The sequence below is a fragment of the Tupaia chinensis genome, unplaced genomic scaffold (assembly GCF_000334495.1).
Source record: "Tupaia chinensis unplaced genomic scaffold, TupChi_1.0 Scaffold000012_1, whole genome shotgun sequence".
Classification (NCBI taxonomy): Eukaryota; Metazoa; Chordata; class Mammalia; order Scandentia; family Tupaiidae; genus Tupaia; species Tupaia belangeri.
The window spans coordinates 759479-784869 of record NW_006159442.1 but is presented as its reverse complement, the minus strand read 5'-3'; the positions used below and the strand labels follow the sequence as shown (position 1 = coordinate 784869).

The window sequence follows — 25391 nt, the reverse complement described above, 5'->3', positions numbered from 1 at the left end:
GAGAGAGATAGAGAGACAGAAAGCAAGAAATCATCCCCCAGGGGGGATGACCATGCCACAATCCCTTCTCCTCCATTCTCCTCTCGGGATCTTGGGCATGCACGCACATGCACCTGGCGTGAGTTTTAAGCCACCGGGTCCGGGACGTGAACCGCGGTTGACTACGTGGGAGTCCAGTGACATGGCCATTATGCCAACTGCTGGTTCAAAATCCACCTAATTTTTGAACTAAGATGTTAACTTGGAATTATAACTTAAACTGGCATTACAAATCTGACTTAAGAAGTTCTGAAATTTTTTACCTAAATCAAATATTTATATTAGATACAGTTTAATGCTTCTAGGTTATGCTGCAAATTATGACTTTTTCCTTTTTTCTTTTGCCAGAGTGTAGGCACATATATTTGCCAGGGAGTGATAGAGAGAGACAGAGAGAGAGAGGGAGAAAGCACCCCACAGTGGGGCAGGATCACACTGCAATCCCTGTTCTTCCATTTATCCTTCCACTTGGGATTTTAGGCATGCATGCACATGTGCCTGGAATGATTTTCAAGCCACCAGGTCCAGGATTCAAACCACCTGGTCGGCCATAGGAGATCTGGCTTCGTTAACCACTAGTCTACAAAGCTGACACCTTTAAAAAAAAAACTTTTAAAATATTAATTTTTATTATTTTTTTTCTTAATTCTCTATAGGGTGCATGTATTTGCTGGAGAGTGAGAGAGAGAAGGTGAGACAGCAACCCTGGAAAGGGATGACCACACCACAGTCCCTTCTCCATTCTTCTCTCTCTCTCATAAATACACACACATCCCCAGTGTGTTTCTCAAGTCACTGGGGCCACAACTTGAACCTCAGAGTCAGCTACGTGGGATTCAGCACCTTAATCACCATGCTACCTACTGGCCCCTACATGTTTTTCAAGCCACAGGAACCGGGACTTGAATCACACAGTCGGCTACGTAGGATCTAGCTGCCTTAACTCTCATGATACTGGCTGGCCCTTTTCTTTCTTTCTTTTTTTTTTCCTTAACTGCCAGAGGCACTTTCTTTCTTTTCTCTTTTAAGAATTATTTTATTTATGGGACCAGCAGATGGCATAATGGCTACATCACTGGACTTCCATGTAGTCAACTGCAGTACAAATCCTGGACCCAGCAGTTTAAAACTCACACTGGGCACGATTGCGTTCATGCCCAAAATCCCAAGAGAAGAATGGAGGAGAAGGGACTGCGTCATGGCCATGTCCCCTCGGGGGGGGGGGAATTCCTCGCTTTCTGTCTCTCCGTCTCTGTCTCTGTGGCACACGCACATACCTATAGCAAAAATCTCTCTCTGTAAAAAAAGTGTTATTTTATTTATTACTATTATTATGTTTTATAGCTTGCTATAGGGCACATGTGCTCACCAGAGAGTGAGAGAGAGAGAGAGAGAGAGAGAGAAAGCAAGCTACCAGGTCCAGGACTTGAACCATGATCAGTCATGTGGGAGTCCAACACCTTAACCATCATGCCATCTGCTGACCTCACTGATCCACTTTTTAAATTATTTTATCAAGATAGTGAGAGAGGAAAAGAGAAAGGAGAAAGAAAAGAGACAGTGAAAGAAACAGATATTTTTTTTATAGGGTCTTACCATGCAGCAATCCTCCTGCCCTAGCCTTCCAACTAGAATTGTAGGTGCACACAACATTGCCCAGCATGTTCAGGTCGACCCAGGAATCAAACCCAGACCTCCCAAGAGGTCTCCAGCCTCCCAAGCAGAGGTTGCTACCTGTACACCAATGCAGCTAGGACTGAATGCTTTACTTTTGATTAAAGTCCTTATTATTTATTGCATACCTGGCAGGTAGTTTATAAATATAACTTTGCCCATTTTCAGTCCAAATGATTACTTTATCTGCTGATACAAAGTCCCCTCCAGTCCATGTCTGTCCATTTTCACTAGGACCTGAACACAACAGGGAATAGTCGCCAGCATCAAATACCTACAAGGAATAAGAAATTCCAAATCTATTCCATGTGGTTGTAATTTAAGTAAGATACAAGTCTTCAACAACAACAAAAAAACAACTTCTGGAAATGTATTTTCCAAACTCAGGCCTTCAGAGCTTACAGCCTTAGGTGAACAGTCAGTAAACCCAGAGGCACAATCATCTTCAATAGGAAAAACACTGCTAGGCCCCCAGCTATGTGTAGCTTCCCAGGGTCAATCCAAAACCATGATAAGTTGAGCCTGGGAGTTACCCTCCATAGGGACAGGCATCTTGAGCCTTTCTCCTCAAGAGGGAGGAAGTACTCCATCAAAGAAGGGCAAGTAATAACCCACCTCTAGAAAGTAGCTTCCTGGTTTATTTCCATGTCTAGTAACAACACATCTAGTAAACTCTGCCTTCCAAAGATCTCCTTTTAAATAGGAAATCATCTGGCTTTCTCTTATTTCATCACTGTTCTAAAATAATATAAATAGAAAGTTAACAGTCTTGTTATTTAATAATTTTCATGTGTAAGAGTCAAATCCCTATAATTTCACTAGCAACACAAGCCTTAGAGGCCATGGCACTTGAAAAGCACACCACAGTTTACACAGTGCTTTTACACTCATTATCTCATATGACCCTTACGATCACTGCTGAAGGTGGTCAGGCAAGTATTGCTATTCCATTTTACAGACAGGAAAGTGACACAAAGAGCGACTTCACTTGTTTAAGGTCACGTGCCTGGTAAATGACAGAGCTAGGACTAAAAGCCCTAGTTTTATAATTCCTAACAGAATTGTTCTTTCTACCATCTTCAATATTTGATAAAAGTACATTCAGCATTGTTAGAAATTTTCCTCAAGATAAATGAGAAATTCCTTATTCTTCAATGGCCCAAAGGATTTTTTCTTCTTTCTTGTTTTAGGTTTTTGCCAAAGGGTGTGTACGTTAACCACAGAGAGAGAGAGGGAAAGCGAAATATCACCCCTCAGGAAGGATGGCCTCACCACAATCCCTTGTCCTCCTTTCTCCACCTAGAATTTTGGGCATGCAGCGACCAGCCTGAATTTCAAGCTGCCAGGCCCAAGAAACTAACCATAATTGCGCTTGTGGGAGTCCAGCACATGGTGGCCCCTATTTTATTTGTCTTTGAAGAAAACAGTGAAGTTCTTTGTGCAGAGTCTTCAAGTTAGAACAAATTCTAGCTGAATTTACAATGTTTTGCTAAAGTATTTTTTGGTATATAACATTAGCACTATGACAACAGACAAGAAAGTTCAAGAAATACTATTGGAGAGAGCTTGGTCCTCTAGCCCTATTATCCATTAAAAGGAATTATAAAGCTATTGAAGTTAAAATAAACAGAATTAATTCATGATTAGATAGACAAACTAACAAGACTAATATTAGATGAAGAGTACATTATCTCTATTCCTCTAATATGAATGAATTACTCAACAAATGGCATCAAGAACTGGGGTGGGGTCAATTTGAAATAAAAGTCAAATAGGAGGCCAGTCATTGGCATGGTGATTAAGGTGCTAGACTCCCACATGGTCAACCATGGCTCAAGTCCCAGACCTGGTGGCTTGCTTTCTCACTTTCCCTCTCTTCTTTCTCTCTAATCAAATTAAACAATAATAATAAAAATAAATAAAAATGTTTTAAATGTCAAATAGGATCTGCATCTCATAATTTATACAAAATTAGTTTCATATTAAAGACTAAAAGATCTATAAAGTAAAACCATATACATATTAGGGGAAAATGAGAGACTCTTTAAGAGTCTCAGCTGTGGAAAGTTCTTTAAAAATATATCACAAATGTTGGAGAAACCATAAAAGATGCCAATTTCACTAAATTAAAATTAAGATCTTTTTGGCAATAATATTTGAAAAAGTCATTCTGTAGGTAGCAGTACTATCTCAGTGCTTTTTAATACGTGTGTCTCTGGAGATTAATGAAGCTGGGTACGTTTGTACACATTAATCAGCCCTCTGGCTCTCCTTTTCTGTGAAATACGATATTTTTATCCATTTAGATAAAAAAAAAATAAGGTATATAAAGAAAACATGCTTTTCACTGGATCCTCTCACAATGATTTGTGGTTTTTTTGTTTGTTTGTTTTGGGGGAACTTTTTTGGATGTACTTTAGATTTTAAGATGAAAGAAGGACTCCATAGCCTATTCCAACCTGACCGCTGTTAGCTTCTCCTTGCTAATCCTACTCTAGAATAGTAACAGTCACCAGGATCAAGTTAAGATGCGGCTGCCCTAGGCAGTTCCCTCGCCATAAGGCACCTTCCCTTTGTCCTCTAAACTCAGGACACATGACACCAGACCTCAGCTTGATTGTCCTGCGAGGCAATTCAGCATGTAGTAATGAGCTGCTGCAGTCAGACTACCCGAGTCATAGCTTAGCAACCTCACTACCACTTGTATAACCTTTGTCACACTGTTTAGCTACGTGCCAACTGCCTTATCTTTAAAAGAGGAGAGTGATGATTCCTACTGTGGTAGGCATCTCTAAGATGGCCCCACTGATCCCTGACTCCTGGTATTCATACCCTTGTGTAAATTTGTAGATTAAAATTTGTGACTGTTTCCAGAGAACAAATGTAGCAGAGACGATGAGCTCTTAGTTCCAAGATTAGAAGGTCTTGGGTCCACCTTCATTGCCCATTTTGAGAGCCACCTTATGTAGAGGCCTACGTGGCAAGAAACTAACGTCTCTAGTCAAAGGTTGGTGGGACCTGACACGTGCCAACCACGACATGATGGAGCAAGGTCCTCAGCAAGGTGATTCTGAAGACCAGACTGCCATTCCAGTGGACACCTTGATCACAGCAGCCCGGGAGAGACCCTGAGCAAGAGGTGTCCAGCTACGCCATGCCCAGATTCCCAACACACAGAAACTGGGTGATAACACATACTTGTTTTTAACTACTAAGTTTGGGAGTGACTTACTATGCAGGATTAAATAACTAATCTATTCTCAGAGAGTTGTGTAGATTAAAAGACTACGTGGAAAGCTTTGGAAAAGTGCTAGGCACAGAACCAGCACTCAAAACATGAAGGCTATTTCCCTATTATGGAGTAACTAAAGTCTGGCAACGTGGAAGCAAAACACCTCTTACATCATTAGCTCTAAAGTGATGGGAGAAGACCCTTTCAACTCCAAGAACTCAGTAAAAAAAAAAAAAAACTTTTTAAAAAAAACTGGGTTTAATCATATCCTACTAAAAAATAAACAACCTACAGGAAACTCATTACCACTGCTTTTGTTGTTCTAAAAAAATTACAACAAAACAGTAGCAACAAGTAGAAATTAAGATGAATAAACAAAGTCACTAACTAAATCATTCTATGAACCAAAACAAAAAGAGAGAATTACATTTAGCCAACTCCTTAAAAAATGTTATCGAAACCACACATGTATTCTGAATGACTGAAACAGTCTCACACCAAACACTTGCTTGGGATTATCTTGGTCTGATAAACCAGTACCTTGAGAGATGAAAACACAGTTTCTTACTTCTGCAGTTATCTTACCCTCCAATATTTGGAGCACACAACCAAAAGTGACCTTTGTGTGAAAGCGCAAAAAGAGATGCTTTGACAATTTTGACAGTAAATTGGTTTGGATTCCTCCTCAAATATTGGCTCAGTATCCTGAAAACAGAAAGATTTATAAAACTTTAGGAATAACTTGTTTGTCAGTTGAAATTATTACATGATGATAAAGACAACAAAATGTACCAGAGGCACCAATTAATGCTAACCATTTTAGTCCCTCTGATAAGAACCCAGGGAGTAAAAAAGAAGAAATATATCCTAAAAAGAGCAGGCACAAAGGTCTTTGCCACGGATACTCAAGATTTAAATCCTGATGCCAATCAAAGTATCATCACTCTGGCAATGGCATGATAAAAATTTGAGTTAATCCTAATTTTTATATATAGGTACACGTGCTTCAGGAAAAACAAACAAACAAACAAACAAACAAAACCTGATCAATTTCTTCAGTTTCTTCCAGAGTCAACATCTAGAATTAACCTAGCTGAAAGATCAGCATCACTATTGCCAGGAAACAGATCTGCCTTTTGTACTGATAAGAAATAACAAGGAATTCAAGCCCCTAGAATTGAGACAGAGCACTAAAACTGGCTTTGCATTCATTTTGGACTGGTTTGCTCAGTTTTTTCCCTCAAGTAAACTACCTTTTAATTTAAACAAATGCAGCCCAAAAAAGCCCCACCTCTTTTATATTTCTTTTACTTCATATTCTGTGCTATATGTTTTCTATCTCACATTTTTGATAGAGTAGGTATCTACCATTGTAAGTGAAAAAAATAATTCAGAGGTCTTCTATATTGTAAGACTATTGAAAAATAAGGGGTTTTTTTCCCCTTTAAGAAAAGAAACAGAAGGGGCATTTCATTACCAAAATGTCAGACTACTCAAAGAAGAAAAATGGAGACATCATTTCCAGGCTCCTTTCTCTCACCTGCATACCGCTTGTTTCAGAGGTGACAATCCACACTTTCAAGATACCCGTCACTGAGAGTGCTACCACAGTGTCCTCTAAACCGAGAGGGGAGAAGAAGCCCAGGTTACAAATAGAACATGCTTCCGCTTCCTTCCTAAACGAGAAGATACTGCCCTTTATTTGAATAAATAATATGTTTTACAATTAACAGGAAAACATAATTCTTTTTTTTTCTTGGAGAGGTTTTTGCTATAGGGCGCGTACGCTCGCCAGACAGAGAGACATAGAGACAGAAAGCTAGAAATCACACCCCGGTGGCGTGGTCACGCTGCAATCCCTTCTCCTCCATTCTCCTCTCGGGATCCTGGGCACGCATGCATACACACCCGGCATGAGTTTTAAGCCACCAGGTCCGGGACGTGAACCGCGGTCGACCACGTGGGAGTCCAGTGACATAGCCATTACGTTAACTGCTGGTTCCCCGGAAAACATAATTCTATACTATATCAAAGTAACTAGATTTTGAAACACAGTTAATAAAGATCACCAAAAATTTAGAATTCAAGAAAAGTAGTCTCTAGCTGCTTGAATTTACTATCTTTAATTTTTACAATTTATTATCATTATTATTATTATTTTGCAGAGGTCTTTGCCTTAGGGTGTGTGCACTTGCAGAGAGAGAAAGAGACACTCACAAGACAGTGAGAGATAAAGTGAGAAATCGCCCCCCAGGGGAGACAGCCATGCCACCATCCCTTCTCCATTCTCCTCCCGGGATCTTCGGCACACACGCTCCAGCATGAGTTTCAAGTCACTGGATCCAGGACTCCAACTGCAGTGAGCCATGTGGAAGTCCAGAAACATAACCTCTATGACATCTGCTGGCCCTAAAATTACTAATAAGCAACTTTTTAACAATTTCAGCTGTTCTCAATTAGTATGTTAACAAAATCTTCATTACTATAGTCTTCAAAATCCATACTTTTCATCATGGTTAGACACTATTGCTCTTTCACATCATCCATTCCTCCTCCTTGCCCACCTGCCCTGCCTGCCTTCCAGACATTTTATGGCACACTGCATGCCCCATAAGCTGTGGCTAAAAACAAGACATGATATAAAAGCTAAATTCGGAAGCTTTGGGTACGTGTCCAGTCACAGGGGCACAGTAAAATGTGCAAGTGAGCTCTGAGAGGATGCACATCAGAAAGCAGTCGACTGCAAGTCCAGAGTGAGGGAGTTACGTCTTAATGTCAAAAATCACAGTATTCTTCATAAACTAACTAGTAAACTGTGGATAACTTAACTAACCCATCTTAAATTCAATTTGCGTATTTAGAAGCAAAAATAAATGTACTATTAGGAAAATTAAGAAACACCTCACATATAGCACTTGCCACATACTAATTCCTCAAGAAAGTGCTGTTACTGAAAAAATTGCTTCAGGCCAGCCAGAGGTGTGGTGTTTAAACCAGCTGGGTCTCACAAGGCCAACTGCACATTTTGAGTCCTGGACCCTGTGCTTTGAAAACTATGCTAGGTGCATGTGCATGCATGTTCAAAATCTAGAAGTTAGGGAAAGATGGAGGAGAAGGAACTGCTGCATCACCATCCCCCAGGGAGTGTTTTCTTACTATTCTCCAGTGATCACACACATCCTCTTACATTTTTTTAAAGTTACATGCTACTTTGTGCAGACTACAACATGTACATATATGCAGAAAGTGTAAAAATTCAATATGTGCAAACCGCTTGGTTACAAATAAAGTCCCTTTTAAAAAAAAAAAAGAAATCATTGATTTTACCTTAGCTTAGAGGTGTACATGCCAACAAAGAGCTTGCCATTGGCTCAAAAATTAAATGGAATTTCATTTTCATTATACTCCAGAATAAAGCAATAATTCTCTACTATGCATAAAAAAAAAACTTTTGTAAGAAGGTCCCACATTAAAGAAATACATATGATTTTATTTTACCAAACATTTCCCAAATTTGATCACAGAACCCTCCTTTTTTTTCCACTAAGGCCTAAATAGGAGCTTCAGAACCCAAGCTCTGAAGAAGAGCTGAATGGAAATGCATGGGTCCATCCTCACTTTCCCACACTGATTTAGTTCAGACCTGCACCCTCCCAGCTGAGCTATGGTACTAATCTCCAGACTGATTTGTTCCCACCTAAACCATGAAAGAAAATAAATTTTGAAACATAAGTTAATAAAGATCATCAACAATTTAGAATCCAAGAAAAGTTGTTTCTAGCTACTTGAATTTACTATTCTTATTTCTTTTCTTTCTTTCCTTTTTTCTTTCTTTCTTTTCTTTCTTTCTTCCTTCCTTCCTTCCTTTTTTTTTTTTTTTTTTTGGTAGAGATTTTTGCCTTAGGGCATGTGCACTTGTTGGAGAGAGAGACAAGACAATGAGAAGGAAAGTGAGTGAAATCACTCCCCAGGAGGATGGCTACACCACAATCTCTTCTCCCATTCTCCTCTCAGAACCTTCGGCATGCCCATGTGCCTGGCATGAGTTTCAAGCCACTGGGTCCAGGACTCAAACTGCAGTCAGACATGTGGGAGTCCGGCAGCTAACTGCTATGCAATTTGCTGGCCCCAAATTTACAATTTTTATTTCTAATGAACAACTTTCTAATAATTTCAAATGTTCTTGATTACTATGTTAACAAAATCTGTATTACTATATTATTCAAAATCCACATCTTATAATTATCCACTGTGGCTAGATACCATTGCTTTCTTTCACATCATCCATTCCTTCCCTTGCCCACCTGCCCTCCCTACCTTCCAGACGTTTTACAGCACACAACTAACAATACCACCAAAGTGATGCTTAAAACAAGCCCTTTCAAGCATTCTTACTAGAGATTGCCCAGCACCGACAAGGGGAGCCAGAAAGCTACAGATCACCAGTCACTTCTAGCCTACTGGCAGTTTTTGTAAATAAGTTTTACTAGAGGATAGGTTGGCTTATTCATTTTCACTTTATCTAATGCTCCTTTTGTGCTACAACAGCAGAGATGTGCAGCTGAAGCACAGATCATATGGCCTGCAGAGCCTGAAATATTTAATATCTGGCCCTTTACAGTACAAGCATGCCAACCTCTGACCTCTGGGGTGAAATCCAAGCTTCTTAGCTGACACACGGACCTGCATGATCTGTCCCCTGCTAACTTTGCCAGTTTCATATCCTGACACTTCTTTCCTTATATTTCTTTCCCTGAAGATAATTTATAGTTGCCTACATAGACTTATTTTCAAAGCTTTTGCTCCTTTGTACAGACTATTTTTCTACCAGAACTATACTGATCCCTATGTTGGCCAGACAAATTGCTCTCATCTTCCAAATCCTAGACTCCATTCGATATGAGCAGCCTTCCTACTACCCTCAAGCCCCTTCACTGCCATCCTCTCTATACTATTTTCCACCTTGTCATACTTTACACTCTGAACTGGTATTTATTTAAACATCATTCTCCCTTGGTAGAATGAGTTTCTTAAACATTTCAGTCTCCTGTATCTGAGAGACAGAAGGCACACAATAAATGTTTGCTTAATGGCTGGCTACTCAATAAAAAACTATGTGCTGATTTCAAATCCTAGGAGGTTACAAAGAACTCCCAAAAAGTTGGAGGTAGTTCATTAATGAGAAGCAGTGAAACACAGTGACTAAAGTAACTCTAGAGTCCATCTGGCCTCCAGTCTGCCATGTGCTTACTCTGTGATGTTAGGTGAAGACTCCCGAACCTTCATCAGTCTCCACACCTACATGGCAGATAACAATATTGCCCACTCCACTGGATATTATGAGAATTTATAAAACATACATGTTTAACATGGTACTTGATATTATGAATAGTCAATACATGAAGTCCTTGTGGTGGAGGTCATAATTATAGGTCAGCCTTTACAGAAAAGCATACGACCATAAAGCCATTAGGGAGAAAAAGGTCACTCCTACAAAAGGCTTTTAGGAATACATATTCAGGCCACCTGCAGTGGCACAGTGGTAACACAACACTCTACGATACTAAGGCCACATGGAAAGCTCTCAGGTTCATGTCTCAAGGAATCTGTTCATGCCTGGAGGGTGCCTGCATGTCATTATCATGGCTAGCTAAGACTAGAGGAAAGATCACAGTATGGGGGTGCCTGTCTGTCTCTCTCTCTTCCCATCCCTGCCACTCTCATGGAAGAAATAGACAAAATTATGACACATTCAATATTCCTAATTTCTTATTTATTTTTTAAGAGAGATTTTTGCTATAAAGCACGTGCCCTCACTGGAGAGACAGAGAGAGACCAAAAAAAAACAGAAAACCAGAAGTCACACCCTCAGGAGGAAATAGTCATACTGCAGTCCCTTTTCCTTCATTCTCTTCTTGGGATTTTGGACATGCGCACACACGTGTGCAGTGTGAATTTTAAGCCACCAGGTTTGGAACTTGAACCATGATCAACTACATGGGATTTTAGCAACATAACCATTATGCCGTGTGCTGGTCCCTATTAACGTATTATTATTTTACTTTTTTGCTATAGGGCACATGCATTCACCAGAAAGACACAGAGAGAGAGAGACAAGGAAAGTGAGGAAACACACCCCCAGTAACACAGTAATCTCTTCTCCTCCATTCTCCTCTAGGGATTTCCGACACACATGCACATGTGCCCAGTATGACTGTCAAGCCGTCAGGTCTGGGATTCGAACCATGCAGTCAGCCATGTAGGATCCAGAGCTTTAATCTTCACGTCATCGGTTGGCCCCTTAATTAATGAGTAACTATTGCTCTTTACCCGAAAAGGTTTACTCTCATCATTGTTACTGAAAGGTTTCAACAGAAATGAAAAATAGATAGTAGTATTTATTGTCAACTATGTACCAGGTGCTTACTGGAAGCTTTCATTAAATTTAATTATGTATAATCTCCTCCTAATCTCTTCCTTCTTATGTGTAAAATGACATACTCCTGTTTAATTTGTAAGAACCAAATGTAACAAAATACAGGAAATTCCTGACTAGTATTTACTTAGTATGTGTGAGTTTATCCATTTTCTTTATCACATTTTTAAATTAAAAGACTTCCTGTGCCTCTTAAGCAAGTTATAAAACCAGTCTCCAGAAACACCCAAGTGAAACTACAGTCATCTAACTATATACCCCAAGGGTTAAGATACTCTTCCTCTACTTCAGAAAATCACCCATGCACTATAAAATGGCCAAAAGCTAATGGTCCATCCCAAAGAGAGGACATAACCTAACACTTTACGTATCAATTCCTTTATGCACTTTACATATCAATTCCTTTATGAAGGAGGAGACAAAAAGTAAGTTATTAGAGTAGTTATTTCTTAAAAGAATATAACCAAAATCATTAACTTATGATAAATTATAGAACTTCATAATAAATTAAACACTAAGTCATGGTGCTGAGGTTGCTAAAGCAAATAATGTACTGACCTTGTGTTCGGTGGGATCGAATAATACTCATGGAGCTAATCCAATCTGGCGATATCTTTGAAACTAAGGAGTATAACACCTCAAGGCTGGTGGCATCCACAACAAGGATTTCAGGGTAATGACCATGGCATAAGAGCCTTCCTTCTCGCTGACTTCCAACAGAAAATTGGTAGAACTAAATTCATGTCAAAAGGAAAAAGATTGGAGAAAGTTCTTTTGTTTACTTTCTATGCATTCATTAAACTTATTTTGATAGTCTCCTAAATGCTCAACTTCTTCGGTAATATTTTCCAATATGTACTACATGGTATATAGTATATGTGTGTGTACGTACATACACACATATATACATCAAATTATACTAATATTTTTATGTAGCTAACAAAAATTGTTCTTTCCTTAACATCATATCACCACTTTTCAACTATTTACAAAAAGACATAATGATAATTTCTCACTTTTATCCCCCCAGCATAGAAAACAATACCATTAAATGAACTAATAAAACACCTGAATAAAATCACTTCCCAAATCAAATCAAAAGGGAAGGTCATGGGGCTGGAAGGTAGTATGGTGGTTAAGGTGCTAGACTCCCACATGGCCAACTGCAGTTCAAGTCTCGGACCTAGTGGCTTGCTTTCTCATTTTCTCTTTCTCTCTCTCTCTCTCTGGTGAAATTAAAAAATAACAAGCATAATAAATAAATATTTCTTTAAAAAATAAAAAGGGAAGGTCAGGTGGGTCACAAAAATAATATGAATTTTAAGTGAATGGAAATAGGCAAGTATGGGCTTGTAATTACTAGTTATGACCAAATAAAATTTACAAATAAAGAATGAATTTTGTTCAAACATAGTATAATTGGGCCTCAGACTTCTTATATGTAAAACGACAAACTGCTATTTAATTTGTACAAGAAATGTCTCAACAGTATCTACTTAATAAAGGTGGGTTCTCTTCCCTTCCCTTTTCTTTCTCATTGGAAACATAATTGGTCATATTTCCTACATCCCTTAAAATATTTCTACCACTTTATATAGTAAACAGTGAGTCAACTGAGACACAGAGAAGTTGACAATTATGAAAAAGTAAGAAAGAAAACCAGGAACGTATTACATAATTCCTGTGTAATACTCTACCTATGAAGCTGGTCATTTCTTCTAAGAATTGGGAAGTCTTCAAAAATATGCCTAAGGACTAATTGCCCAAACAATAAAAAAGATATTGTCCAAAAAGTGAGTTCATTTGTGTCAATCTCGAATGGAATCATAAAAGCTTTAGTAAGAAATAATTCCATTATTTGAAATCTAGAGCACTTACCAAGTATGAAAACGCTGCCATTTGAGAGTAACCAGGAGAGCTCAACAAAGCAGAAGCAGGACAGTGACCACTGGCATCCCTACAGCATTCCACATTAGTCTCCTCTACTTCCTTTCCTTATTTTTAGACAGGTCTTGATCCTCCTGCCTCTGCACCCCCTCCCCCCAGTAGCAGGGACTAAAGGCACTGACTGCCACGCTCAATGCCTGTTTTAGACAGTTTACTATGTTATCACAGTGAGCTTACAGCGTGTAACTCTACTGACTCAGCTGCCCAAGTAGCTGGGATTACAGGCACACACAACCAGCTTTTTTTTTTTTTTCTTTAGAGAGGTTTTCGCTATAGGGCACGTGCGCTCGCGAGACAGACAGAGAGAGACGGAGAGACAGAAAGCGAGAAATCACCCCCCAGGGAGGATGGTCAAGCCGCAATCCCTTCTCCTCCATTATCCTCTTGGGATCTCGGGCATGCACGCACATGCGCCCGGCGTGAGTTTTAAGCCACCGGTCCGAGACTCGAACCGCGGTCGACTACGTGGGAGTCCAGCGACATAGCCATTACGCTAACTGCTGGTTCCCCACAACCAGCTTTTAAGGTGGGCCAGAAATTGAATCCAGGCCTCCTACATGGCCTCAGCCTACCAAGAAACACTATCAACCAGCATGCACTACCACTGCTGTGCCTCTCCTCTACTTTATCACCTACCGACTATACCACCTCAGGAGGGATATGTTTACTGCTCCAATTCTACTCTTTTTGTCCTTTTACCCCTCCCCACCATTTTTCATATAAAAATACAGTCTCTATATTTTTTAAAGAATTATTTATTTATTATTATTGTTGTTAATATTATTTTTCACATGAGTTTTTCCAGAGAAAGACAGAGAGAGAGAGAGGGAGAGTGAGAAAGCAACCCGCCAGGTCCAGGACTCAAACCATGGCCAGCCATGTGGGAATTCCAGCACCTTAACCACCATGCCACCTGCTGGTCCCAGTCTCTATATTTTAAAAACATTTTATAACTGTATACTTGTAGTAAACTGTACTGACACAGACAGTCACAGAATTAGATACTAACCTGTATGCCAGTATGAGTGCAGGCTAATTTTGTAAATTCAATACATCTGCCATCATTCACATCCCAGAGACACATCTCTCTACAAAACAAAATAACAGATAACTTTGGACCTGAGTTTTAAAAGCACTGCTCAGCTTTTTGAAGCGAGGAACCAGTTACCTTCAGAAATGATGCCAGGGACCAATGCTTTGTGGATTATGATGGCATCATGTGGACAGTTAGGTGCCAAAGCGGGATGAGGTCCTAAAGAGGAAGCCTCTAGCCATGAATGCATAGGCATTAAACAAACCAAGTTAAAATCACAGAGTGGCTTGTTTGGATCAATCTAACGTAGCACAGATTTTGGAAGCCATTGCAATTAGAGGTATGAAGAGTCTGGCAGCTGTAATGCATGGGCATAGCAAGAAATTACCAGTCAATGATTAAGAATTCACATGAGGAAGAGTGCAGGTAGACTTCCTGTTACCCTATAAACTTAAAGGGCTTTTATGATGGCAGCAAGCTTGTGGCTTAGCTTTAGAAGGTACAGGATGAATATTCATGGGATAGAAGATGAAGCATTAAAATGTAATAAATTGCTACAAACTGGAGAAATAAAAATTAAAAAATAAAAGCACTGTTCAATTTTGTCACAGTGTTTTAAAATTAATCTTCCACTGAAACTAAAATATTGGGTCACTGGAAAAGCCATGATGCATTTTTGCATAGAAAAATATGTCATGACTTTTCCAATGATCCACTATTTCACTCTTTATCAAAATTCCCAGTCCTCGGGGACTAGCAGGTGGCATGGTGGTTAAGGCACTGGACACTCCCACATGGCCGACCATGGTTCAAGTCCCAGACCTGGGGGCTTCCTTTCTCACTTTCCTTCTCTCTCTCTCTGTGTCTCTCTCTGGTCAAATAAATAAATAAATAAATAAAATTAAAATTAATAATTTTTTAAAAAGTTCCCAGCCCTCCCACCCACCATCCTAATCCCCCCTCCAACCTGCCCACTCCCCAGCTCGATTCACATCACTTCTGAGTCCATGGAAAGACTGCATCTCCTGGTTCCCTTTTGACTGGCAGACTCATAAAAGAGTTCTGGCCAGAACCAACATGAGGCTCTCCAGAATTCTCTTTTTCCTCTGCCTCTGTTACAGATAGTGACTGCTTCAAATAAGATTGTTACCTAACCCTGATCCTAAAAGTAAGGATAAGAAGGGCAGAGACCCCAACTAGTACATGAGGAATGGGACAAGAACAAGAAATAAACTTTCTTTTCTTTTTCCCTTTTTAAATTTTCTTTTTGTATTTATTAACATTCAAGGCCTAAGACTTATTTCTTGGACAGGTCCACAGTTCAGTCATGGCAGCCAGTTGTCTTGGTGTGCTGGCCTTGGATCTGAAGACCTAATAAATAAAATTTTAATTTAAACTACTGAGATGTTTCATGTGTTATCAGTGCAGCTATAAAATTTAGTACTAAAAAGAAAAAATTACAATCAACTAAATTCAAAACTTTGTAAATTAAATTTAATATTCTAGTATGTATATAGTCCATATTCTGTATGTATTATAGCTTTATTGAGTGCATACAATAAAAAAACTGGTATCTCAAATACATAACATTGAAAATTAGTAGCATCAACATGCCTTGTCTCTTTAGGAAAATAAGGCTTATTTAACAGGAGAAAACATTAATAACATCAATTATCTTATACTCTTAGGGTTTTAAGATATCATTTTTCTATATCTTAGATGGTATGAAATAATTTTTCCATGAACTTAAATTTCCAGTGTATACTAATGTGAATTATCCTTTAATTGACCAAAAGCACCATTTCCCTTTCCAAAGAATTATACAAGGTTCTCTTTAAATCCATAAATTATGGGACAAGGAGAAGAACAATGCCTTATATAATTATTTTCAAGTTCCCCAACTCTCCTCAATTGCATATTATATAAATATTTTCTAACCACAAACAATATTTTAAAAATTCCCCATACTCTGGGCCCTACAACTACTATTCAATGACCTACCTGTCCAAATGTGAGCTACATTCTGAGACTTAAAAAAAACATAGTTATGTTAGTATATTACTACACATCAATATAATTGCACAACTTTTTATTCCAAATTGATGCTAGCCTAGGACCATTTAGGTTTTTAACTTCTCATAGCTGCCTGTGATGCAATAAAAATGCCATAGGGGGGACCAGCAGTTGGCGTAATGGCTATGTCACTGGGCTCCCATGTAGTCAACCGTGGTTTGAGTCCTGGACCCAGTGGCTTAAACTCACGCTGGGCGCATATGCCTGTGTGCCCGAGATCCTGAGGGGAGAATAGAGGAGAAGGGACTGTGGCATGGCCATCCCCCCTGGGGGGTGATTCCTCACTTTCTGTCTCTCTGTCTCTCTCTGTCTTTCTGGTGAGCACATGCGCCCTATAGCAAAAAAATTCTCAAAAAAAAATAAAATGCCATAGGGATTAATGATCATGCTTTAATTTTTATAGTATTCTGAGTTTCTCAAAAGCAAAGAAAGACAAATTATCATAAAATTATAAATTATTAATATGAATATAATTTATATACTTAAAGTCATATTTCAAATATCTTCCTTTAGATTGAGACAATGGAAAGCATTTATTCAGGAGATATTCTAAAGAAGAAAAGAAAAAGAAAAATGAAAAGAAAATCTACTTGTTAAATCATTGCTACTAATTATAAAGACTTAGAAGAAAAAAAGGAAATGAGAAAACACTTACCCACTTTCAGATGCACTCACAATGTACTGCTTGTCACTAGAAGCACAAGCTTTAGATAAACAAGTGATTGAAGCTGTGTGACCAAATAACAGTGCTCGGGGGTTAATCTGTAAGTGCAAAAATATGATGGTTTAAGTACCAAACAAAAATATTAACCTTTCAGTTAGGAATCTTGTTAAATATTCAATATAAATATACAAATATTGATTTGAAAAGAATTGCTTAAACACTAAAAACTAAGAGCAGTGAAACAGTGATCACTAATCTATTTATTGCTCATAATCTTCCTACCAAAGCTCTGTGGCCAAAATTAGAGCCACAGGAGGTGGCATTACTTGCCTAATATGTAGAGAGTGACAGAGCCAGGATTCAAACCAAGGTTGTCTCAAGCATTAAGCTACAGTACACTAGGAAACCAGGTTACGAAGTTGAAGTGATGCATAAAATACATTAATCTTGCTTTGCATATTAATTGTTTTCTTTATTCACGCTCATGCACAGTATACACACATGTGAGAGTGGGGAAACAAAAGGGTATAAGCACTCATTTATAGGATCTGGTCACTTCAGATCCTCTTTCAGTCCTCCAGCCCATTCAATCTGGGCATGTGTGAAAATGACCAGTTTCAAGCTGCCCTGGCTGGGAATTTCAACTTCAGTGGCCATGTGGCATCCAGCTTCTCTTGAGTAGTATTTTACTACTATACCACAGAGCTAGCCTCTCACTTGTTTTTTAAATGATGCCTTGAATGATCCCAAAGCTCTGTTAGGAATCTCTGGATTCACACTCCCAAACATAGAAAATAGAAGACAGGTACCCTCTCAAATGCTGATATCAATGTTAACTGTCAGGAACTAAGAATGACTTCACAGAGCACTGATTTAGTAACATAGTACCTAACAAAAAGAATGGCTTAATACCCACTATTCTAAAGCAATCTGGCAATCAGACTCTTTTTTTATCTACTTTGTACCAAATTACATGCTATTACTTCAGGTTACTTCATATTTATAAATATATATGATATCAAGAAGAAATTGAGGGAACCATCAGTTAGCGTAATGGCTATGTCGCTGGACTCCCACGTAGTCGACCGCAGTTCGCGTCCTGGACCCAGTGGCTTAAAGCTCACACCGGGAACGTGTGCATGCGTGCCCAAGATCCCGAGAGGAGAATGGAGGAGAAGGGACTGCGGTGTGATCATCCCCCCTGGGGGGTGATTTCTCGCTTTCTGTCTCTATGTCTCTCTCTGTCTGTCTGGCAAGCACACATGCCCTATAGTGAAAATCTTTCCAAAAAAAAAAGAAGAAACTGAATGGACATATAATCAACACACAGTTTCAGGAACAGAATATTACCAAAATCTTTTTATCTCCTTTGTAGCTTTCATGTTACCAATTTTACAATTTTAACTAATTTATTAGGAAAGCTAAATTGCTCAAAATCAAATATTCCAAGGAAGAATATTAAGATTGCTGTATGTACCCGTAAGTAGCAGTTAAAAATTTTTTCCAAATCAAACTCATGTTTGTCATCTTTTGCACAGTTATAATTAAGGGGGGAAAATATCTCTCATGTTTCATAGTTGGAATAGGCTTAGAAGGTTTTTTTCTCATACATCCGAACTTTTCTGATATACTCAACCACAACTCTGTACAAAAGTTCAGTATTCTTCCTCTGGGTAAAATACTTTAGGTCAAGGCCAAAAGGTGACATGAAGGTTAAGGCACTGGACTCCCACATGGCCAACCACAATTCACATCCTGGACTTGGCGGCTTGAAAATCACACCAGGCACATGTGTATGCAGGCCCAAAATCCCCGAAGGAGAAGGGATTGTGGCATGGTCATCCCCCTGGTAGGGATGATTTCTCACTTTCCTTCTCACTGTCTCTCACTGTCTGGTGAGTGCATGAGCACTATGGCAAAAACTGGAAAACAAACAAACAAACAAACAAAAAAAAAAACCACTTTGGATCAATTCTTTAATTTCCCCCAAGAAAATCAAGTCTGCAAATGGTCTATCTTATTTTCAATGTATATGGTTCTGCTAGAAATTTTCATTTTCAGTCATAATAGAGTAACCAGAACTGCACTTGACTTCCACCATAAAATCTAGGAAAACAAAACAAAAAATATATGAAACGAATGTATCTCATATTGGACAACTGGCAGGAAAGGACTGTAATCTCTTGAGAAAAGGGTAACAAATGAAAAGGAACCTGTATCACCAAGTTTTCTTCCTGCAGACCCTGATCTGACCTGGTGTGGGGTGGGAAAACCCAATATAGAAATCTCACTGAACTGGGGAGACAGAGCTCTAACTACAAGGAAGGTTATAATGCAGCTTAAACTTGCAAGACAGAGCAACAGACAAGATGCAGCTACACAAAGAAAAAAAAAAGGTACAGAAATCTGCAGAGGGGTCTTCTTGGACCTGTTGCTTAATTCTAAGCCACACGTGTATATCACACCACACAAAAAATATATGACCTGACAGAAAATTACCTGGGTCTGTAAGCCCTAAAATTCCCAGAGCTTGCACAGATAAGTAAGAATTCAAGTTGTGATAGGGTAAAGACAAACAGCCTTACTGAACATTAGAGACATTTGGAAGAGACTCATGGGGGTCACATCCTAGGGGGATGGAGCTAAACGAGCCCTGGAATAAAGGATCTTCCACATGGCTGACTCAGCAGTTTGACCCAGGGGCTTGAAAACCACACCAGGCATGTGTGCCTAAAATCCAAAAGAAGGATAAAAGGGTGGAAAAGGGGTTGCAATGTACCAGTTCCCCATGGAGAGCGCTTTGTCACTTTTGCATGTGTGTATGTGCACTCTCTCTTTCTCCAGTGAGTGTGTGCACCCTCTGCCAAAAATACTAAAATGAAAGAAAATAAAAACTGTTTTTTTAAGATAGCAATAAAATTGATAAACCTCTAAGACTGATCAAAAAACAAGAAAACACAAATTATCAATATCAAAAAGAAAAACCATCCATCCAGGAGGTGGTGTGGAGGCCAAGGTGGCTGGATTCCACATAGCTGGATTCCAAACGTCTTAACATAATTTTTTTTAAAAAAGTTTTAATATAAATAACTCACAGAAACAAAAAATATTAATATAATCAAAGGGAAAAATAAATGTGATGCATTTTATACATTAATACATTTTACTTATATTCTATAAAGATTTAAGTTATGTTATAAATATTAACAAAACATTTCACAAATGAGTACAAAGAAATATGATAAAATTATCTCTCCAATTAATAAATATCACCCATCCTAAAAAACTACATAGTTAAAAAATAATAGTTAACCGTTAGTTAATGACTGCCAAGGCAGGAATGAAAAGATGGGGTAGCTGAATTCTTAAGAGTAAGCTATAAGGCCAGTCAATGGTGTGAGGGTAAGGCAGCTGGATCCTGCATGGACAGCTGCGCAGTTTGAATCCAAGATCCTGTGGCTTGAAAGACATACTGGGTGTGTGTGAATACATGCTCAAAATCTAGAAAGGAGAAAGAAAGAGAAGGGATTGCAGTGTGGCCATCCCCCATGGGGGATGCTTTCTCACTTTCTCTTTTTCTCTCTCCCTCTTCACAGCAAGCTTATGTGTCCCCTGACAAAATTAGGAGAAAAAAGGAGGAGGAAGGAGGAAAGAAGAGTAGGAAGAGGAAGAGGAAGAGGAGAAGGAAGATGCAGCAGCTGCTGCAGCAGCAGCCATTAACATTAATATTTAAAAACCGTTAGTTAATGACTGCCAAGGCAGGAATGAAAAGATGGGGTAGCTGAATTCTTAAGAGTAAGCTATAAGGCCAGTCAATGGTGTGAGGGTAAGGCAGCTGGATCCTGCATGGACAGCTGCGCAGTTTGAATCCAAGATCCTGTGGCTTGAAAGACATACTGGGTGTGTGTGAATACATGCTCAAAATCTAGAAAGGAGAAAGAAAGAGAAGGGATTGCAGTGTGGCCATCCCCCATGGGGGATGCTTTCTCACTTTCTCTTTTTCTCTCTCCCTCTTCACAGCAAGCTTATGTGTCCCCTGACAAAATTAGGAGAAAAAAGGAGGAGGAAGGAGGAAAGAAGAGTAGGAAGAGGAAGAGGAAGAGGAGAAGGAAGATGCAGCAGCTGCTGCAGCAGCAGCCATTAAAATTAATATTCAAATCTGGGACCTTAGGGTTAGCTGTTCAGCCATCATTCACTGCTCTTCTTTTTTGTTTTTGTTTTTCAATCTCCCTCAGCTTTTTACTTTCCTAATCCTGGAATACTATAATTAACACTCATTAAATAAATCCTTACTATGTGTAAGTACTGTGATGACTGCTTAATTCCTTCACTGAATTCTTACACAACGTTGTGTGGTAGATTCAAATTTTAAAATAGGCATAAAAGAATTAAAATTTAGGCATAGAAGATAAATAAATTGCCCAAAGTCAGATGGTTAGACATCAAATTCAACCCATGTTTGTTCGTGTTCAAAGGCTGAGCTTTTACTTTAACATTTTACTTCTTTCATCAAACGGCATGGACTACATTATTCTCTTCATAGACTTGTTTCCCTGTTCAAGCGAAAGTTTCATGAAGATAGAAACCATCTCATAGCTTTACAGGCAGTAGAAACTTAATCCTCATACACTGCTGATGGGAATGTAACATGACATCATAACTTTGGAAAAGTCTGGCAGTTCCTCATACGTTAAACATGAAATTAACATACAGTCTAGCATTACTATGTCCAGGTATATCTCAGAGCAATTAATATATATGTCTACACAAAAAATCACACACAAATGTTGACTGCAACATTATTTATAAAGGTCAATAGTAGAAATAATCCAAATGTTCCTCAACTGATAAATTGATAAAGTATGGTATACCCATAAAATTAAAAAAATTATGTGGGCATTAAAAAAATAAAAGTATTGGTACATGTTACCACATGGATAAAACTTGAAAACATTATGCTAAGTGAAAAAAGCCATTCATAAAAGCCCACATATTGTATGATTCCATTTGTGAAATATCCAGAATAGACAAAATTATGGAGACATAAAGCAGATTAGTGGTTGCCTAATGGGAATAAAAGTATTTAAAGTGACAGTTAAAGTATATGGAATTTGTTTTTGAGTGATGAAATGTTCTAAAATTGACTATAGTAATGGTTGGCCAACTCTGTGAACATGCTAAAAAACATTCAAAATGTGCACTTTAAAAGGATGAATCAGGGACCAGCAGTTAAGAGTAATGGCTATGTCGCTGAACTGCCATGTACTCGACCACAGTTTGAGTCCTGGACCCAGTGGCTTAAACTCACACTAGGCGCGTGTGCATGCGTGCCGAGATCCCGAGAAGAGAATGGATGAGAAGGGATTACAGTATGGCCATCCCCCCAGGGGTTGATTTCTTGCTTTCTGTCTCTGTCTTTCTGGCAAGCACATGCACCTTATAGCAAAAACCTCTCAAAAAAAAAAAAAAAAGATGAATCATAGGTTCATGAATTAATTCTCTATAAGGCTGTTAATGAAAAAAAAATTTTTTTAATTAATCTACTTTCTTGACCCCACATTCCATATCAGCTACCAACCCATTTTCTATGTTCCCCCTTATAAGAAATACCTGGGAAGAGTTATCAGAGAACGGGAGTTCTAAATATGAGGAGAAAAGTAGGATAAACCCTGTGAGGTTATACTAGAACTGAAGGTATCAGTGTCAACTCATATATAGTCATGGGTGTGCATGCACTCACTGTTTTAACTCACGTGTATGTTCAAGGGTGTAGGTGCACCCACAGTTTTAAGCTTTTTTTTTTTAAAAAAGTATTTTATTTAACTTTATTCATTTATTTACTCATTTTTCAAATTTGACCAGAGAGAGAAAAAGAAAAACAACAAGCAAGCCACCAGGTCCAGGACTCAAACCGCAGTCAGCCATGTGGGAGTCCAGCAGCCCTAACCACCACGCCACCTGCTGGCCCCTTAAACTATTTTTTAATACCTTTTAGGAAACTTCCTCTTGATGAGTCACAATCTTTTGAAAACTTTTAAATGTAATAAATAGAAACTAGTCAAGAGCCAGCAGAAGTCAACTCTAATGAATATATAAATAACTGATCTACATACCTATCAATTTTACTCAAAACATACTTTGCAGAATATACATATAACCTCCTGTAGTGTGGATGTCCCCCAGAGAATCATGTGTTGGGACTTGGTTGTACAGTAAAGGTGTTAAGTGAGAACTCAATTCATTCATGATGTCCCATGGCAGGCACTTTGAGTATAATAACATCATTAGGGTGGGACCCCTACAATTGAGTTCAGGTACATTTATCAAAGAAAGAAAGAGACCAGGACAGACAGAAGTTTATAGACACTGCTCTGTAGTCCTTCTGGAAAAAGAAATGTCATACACTGTAAAGTTATATGTGGTATGTGATTCAATGTAATATAAGCAAGATTATAATGATAATAAATTAAAAAAAAAAAAAAAAAGATCCTGCTCTCTGCCATGTTGAAGCCTTATCAGAAATTGGCCCTTGGACCTCTGACCTCCAAACCATGAGCTGAATAAAACTTCTACTTTTTAAATCAGCCAGTCTCAGGTATTTCTGTTAGCAATGCAATAGTAAACTAGTATGGAAACAATATTATTCTGAGACTGGGTTATAGTCTAATAAGTTTCTTACATTTAAAATGTACAAAAGGTGTTTCAAATACTCACTTCCAATTCTACTGAAAGATCCCAGAGACATATCTGTCCATCATGACATCCAGTTACAATTGTGGCCCCATCATCTGTTAAAAGTACTGCTGAGATGCAATGTGTTGGTGCTTTGCGACCCCAGAGGACGATGGGCAGAACAAGGCTGTTTCCTGCCATTGTGTTCTCGAACCTGAAAATGTTACAAGGGTAATGTTAGATATGACAAATTTCAAACTAAAACATGCAATATATTTTTATTAGCCAATAAACCAAATAGTATAATTGAAAAATAGACATATATTCCTGGTAGTAAATTTTAGCCATTTAAACATCTATAATTTCCAAGCAAAAATGACTAATTTATCATAACTACTCCTTGCTTTGGGTACTTTAAAAAAAAAAAAAGGAGAAGTTTTTAGTCCAGATGTGCATAAATTTTATTAATGAAAAGCCAATGGCTTCAGTACATCATATTTTGCACTTAACAGTTGACAAATCACTTTTTATGTCTACTGCTTCATTTTGATTTTCAAAACAGTCTTTTGAGGATGGCAGGGTAGAAACTGAGGCATAAGCCCCTACACAGAGAACTATAAAGTCAAAGAGTCTAAATACCAATCCCAATCTTCTGCTCTCAAGTTGTCTATCTCCACTTAAAAAAAAAAAAAAATATCAAATATAAAAATTGGAGCCAGCCTGTAGTGCAGTGGCTAAGTACTATGAAAGGAAATATGGGTCCCATGTGGCTGACCACAGTTTGAATCCTAGCTCTGTTGGCTTGAAAAATACTCTGGGTGCAGACCTAATCTAATCACCAAAGCCCCCTTTCCAGCCCAGAGTGTGGGAGGAGGGTCTGTCTCAGCCTTCAAGACCACCACCCATTCCGCAGTCACAGGATTAAAAGGAGCAGAAGGAAAGCAGGGTTGTGCAGGCCTTAGCTGCTCACCAAAGTCCCCTGCTCAGCCTACAGCATGCAGGAGGGGCTGCCTCAGTCCACCTGCTACACTGCATGTGGCGCACGATTTTTGGCTACCATCTTATATTCTAGCGCCAAGCTTAGCCCCCAACCACACTGGGAACAGAGAGGTGTGGGGATATAAGAGCCAAATAGCTAAACACGGTAAGGCTCTGGAGGAATTCTCTCCCTACATTCACTCCAAGCAAAAAGAAAAGAAACTCCTCTCAGTAAAACTGAACCCAAAACTCCCACTGTGGATTCCACACTGCCACCCACAGAAGAAGAGAGACACTGGCACAGAGACAATTCACATCATAGAGAAGTGCACAAGCACATAGCTATAGAAATCTACTCCAGGGACCAGCAGTTGGCATAATGGCTATGTCACTGGACTCCCATGTAGTAGCCCGTGGTTCAAGACCCAGACCTGGGGGACCAGCAGTTAATGTAGTGGCTATGTCGCTGGACTCCCATGTAGTCGACTGCAGTTCAAGTCCTGGACCCAGTGGCTTAAACTCACGCCGGGCGCATGTGCATGCAAGCCCAAAATCCCAAGAGGAGAATGGAGGAGAAGGGATTGTGGCGTGGCCATCCTCCCTGGGGGGTGATTTCTTGCTTTCTGTCTCTCTGTCTCTTTCT

The 25391-nt window shown here is 38.9% G+C and overlaps 1 protein-coding gene across 5 annotated transcripts in view; it reads right to left on the bottom strand.

Annotated features, from left to right (window-relative positions):
• The window catches only part of WDR7 (WD repeat domain 7), a 409927-nt gene that overhangs the window by 359241 nt on the left and 25295 nt on the right, over positions 1–25391 (bottom strand). For 3 of the 5 annotated variants that reach the window (XM_006139909.3, XM_006139908.3, XM_027767915.1), the window contains 7 exons: positions 23813–23984; positions 17090–17196; positions 14338–14416; positions 11940–12114; positions 6486–6562; positions 5531–5650; positions 1842–1987 (listed from right to left, as the gene is read on the bottom strand). In XM_006139909.3, the coding sequence (XP_006139971.1) occupies positions 1842–1987; positions 5531–5650; positions 6486–6562; positions 11940–12114; positions 14338–14416; positions 17090–17196; positions 23813–23971 (863 nt within the window). In that variant the 5' untranslated portion in view covers positions 23972–23984. Of the gene's footprint in view, positions 1–1841; positions 1988–5530; positions 5651–6485; positions 6563–11939; positions 12115–14337; positions 14417–17089; positions 17197–23812; positions 23985–25391 lie in introns of those variants that run through there. The other 2 variants (XM_027767929.1, XM_027767949.1) reach the window with 1 other exon arrangement.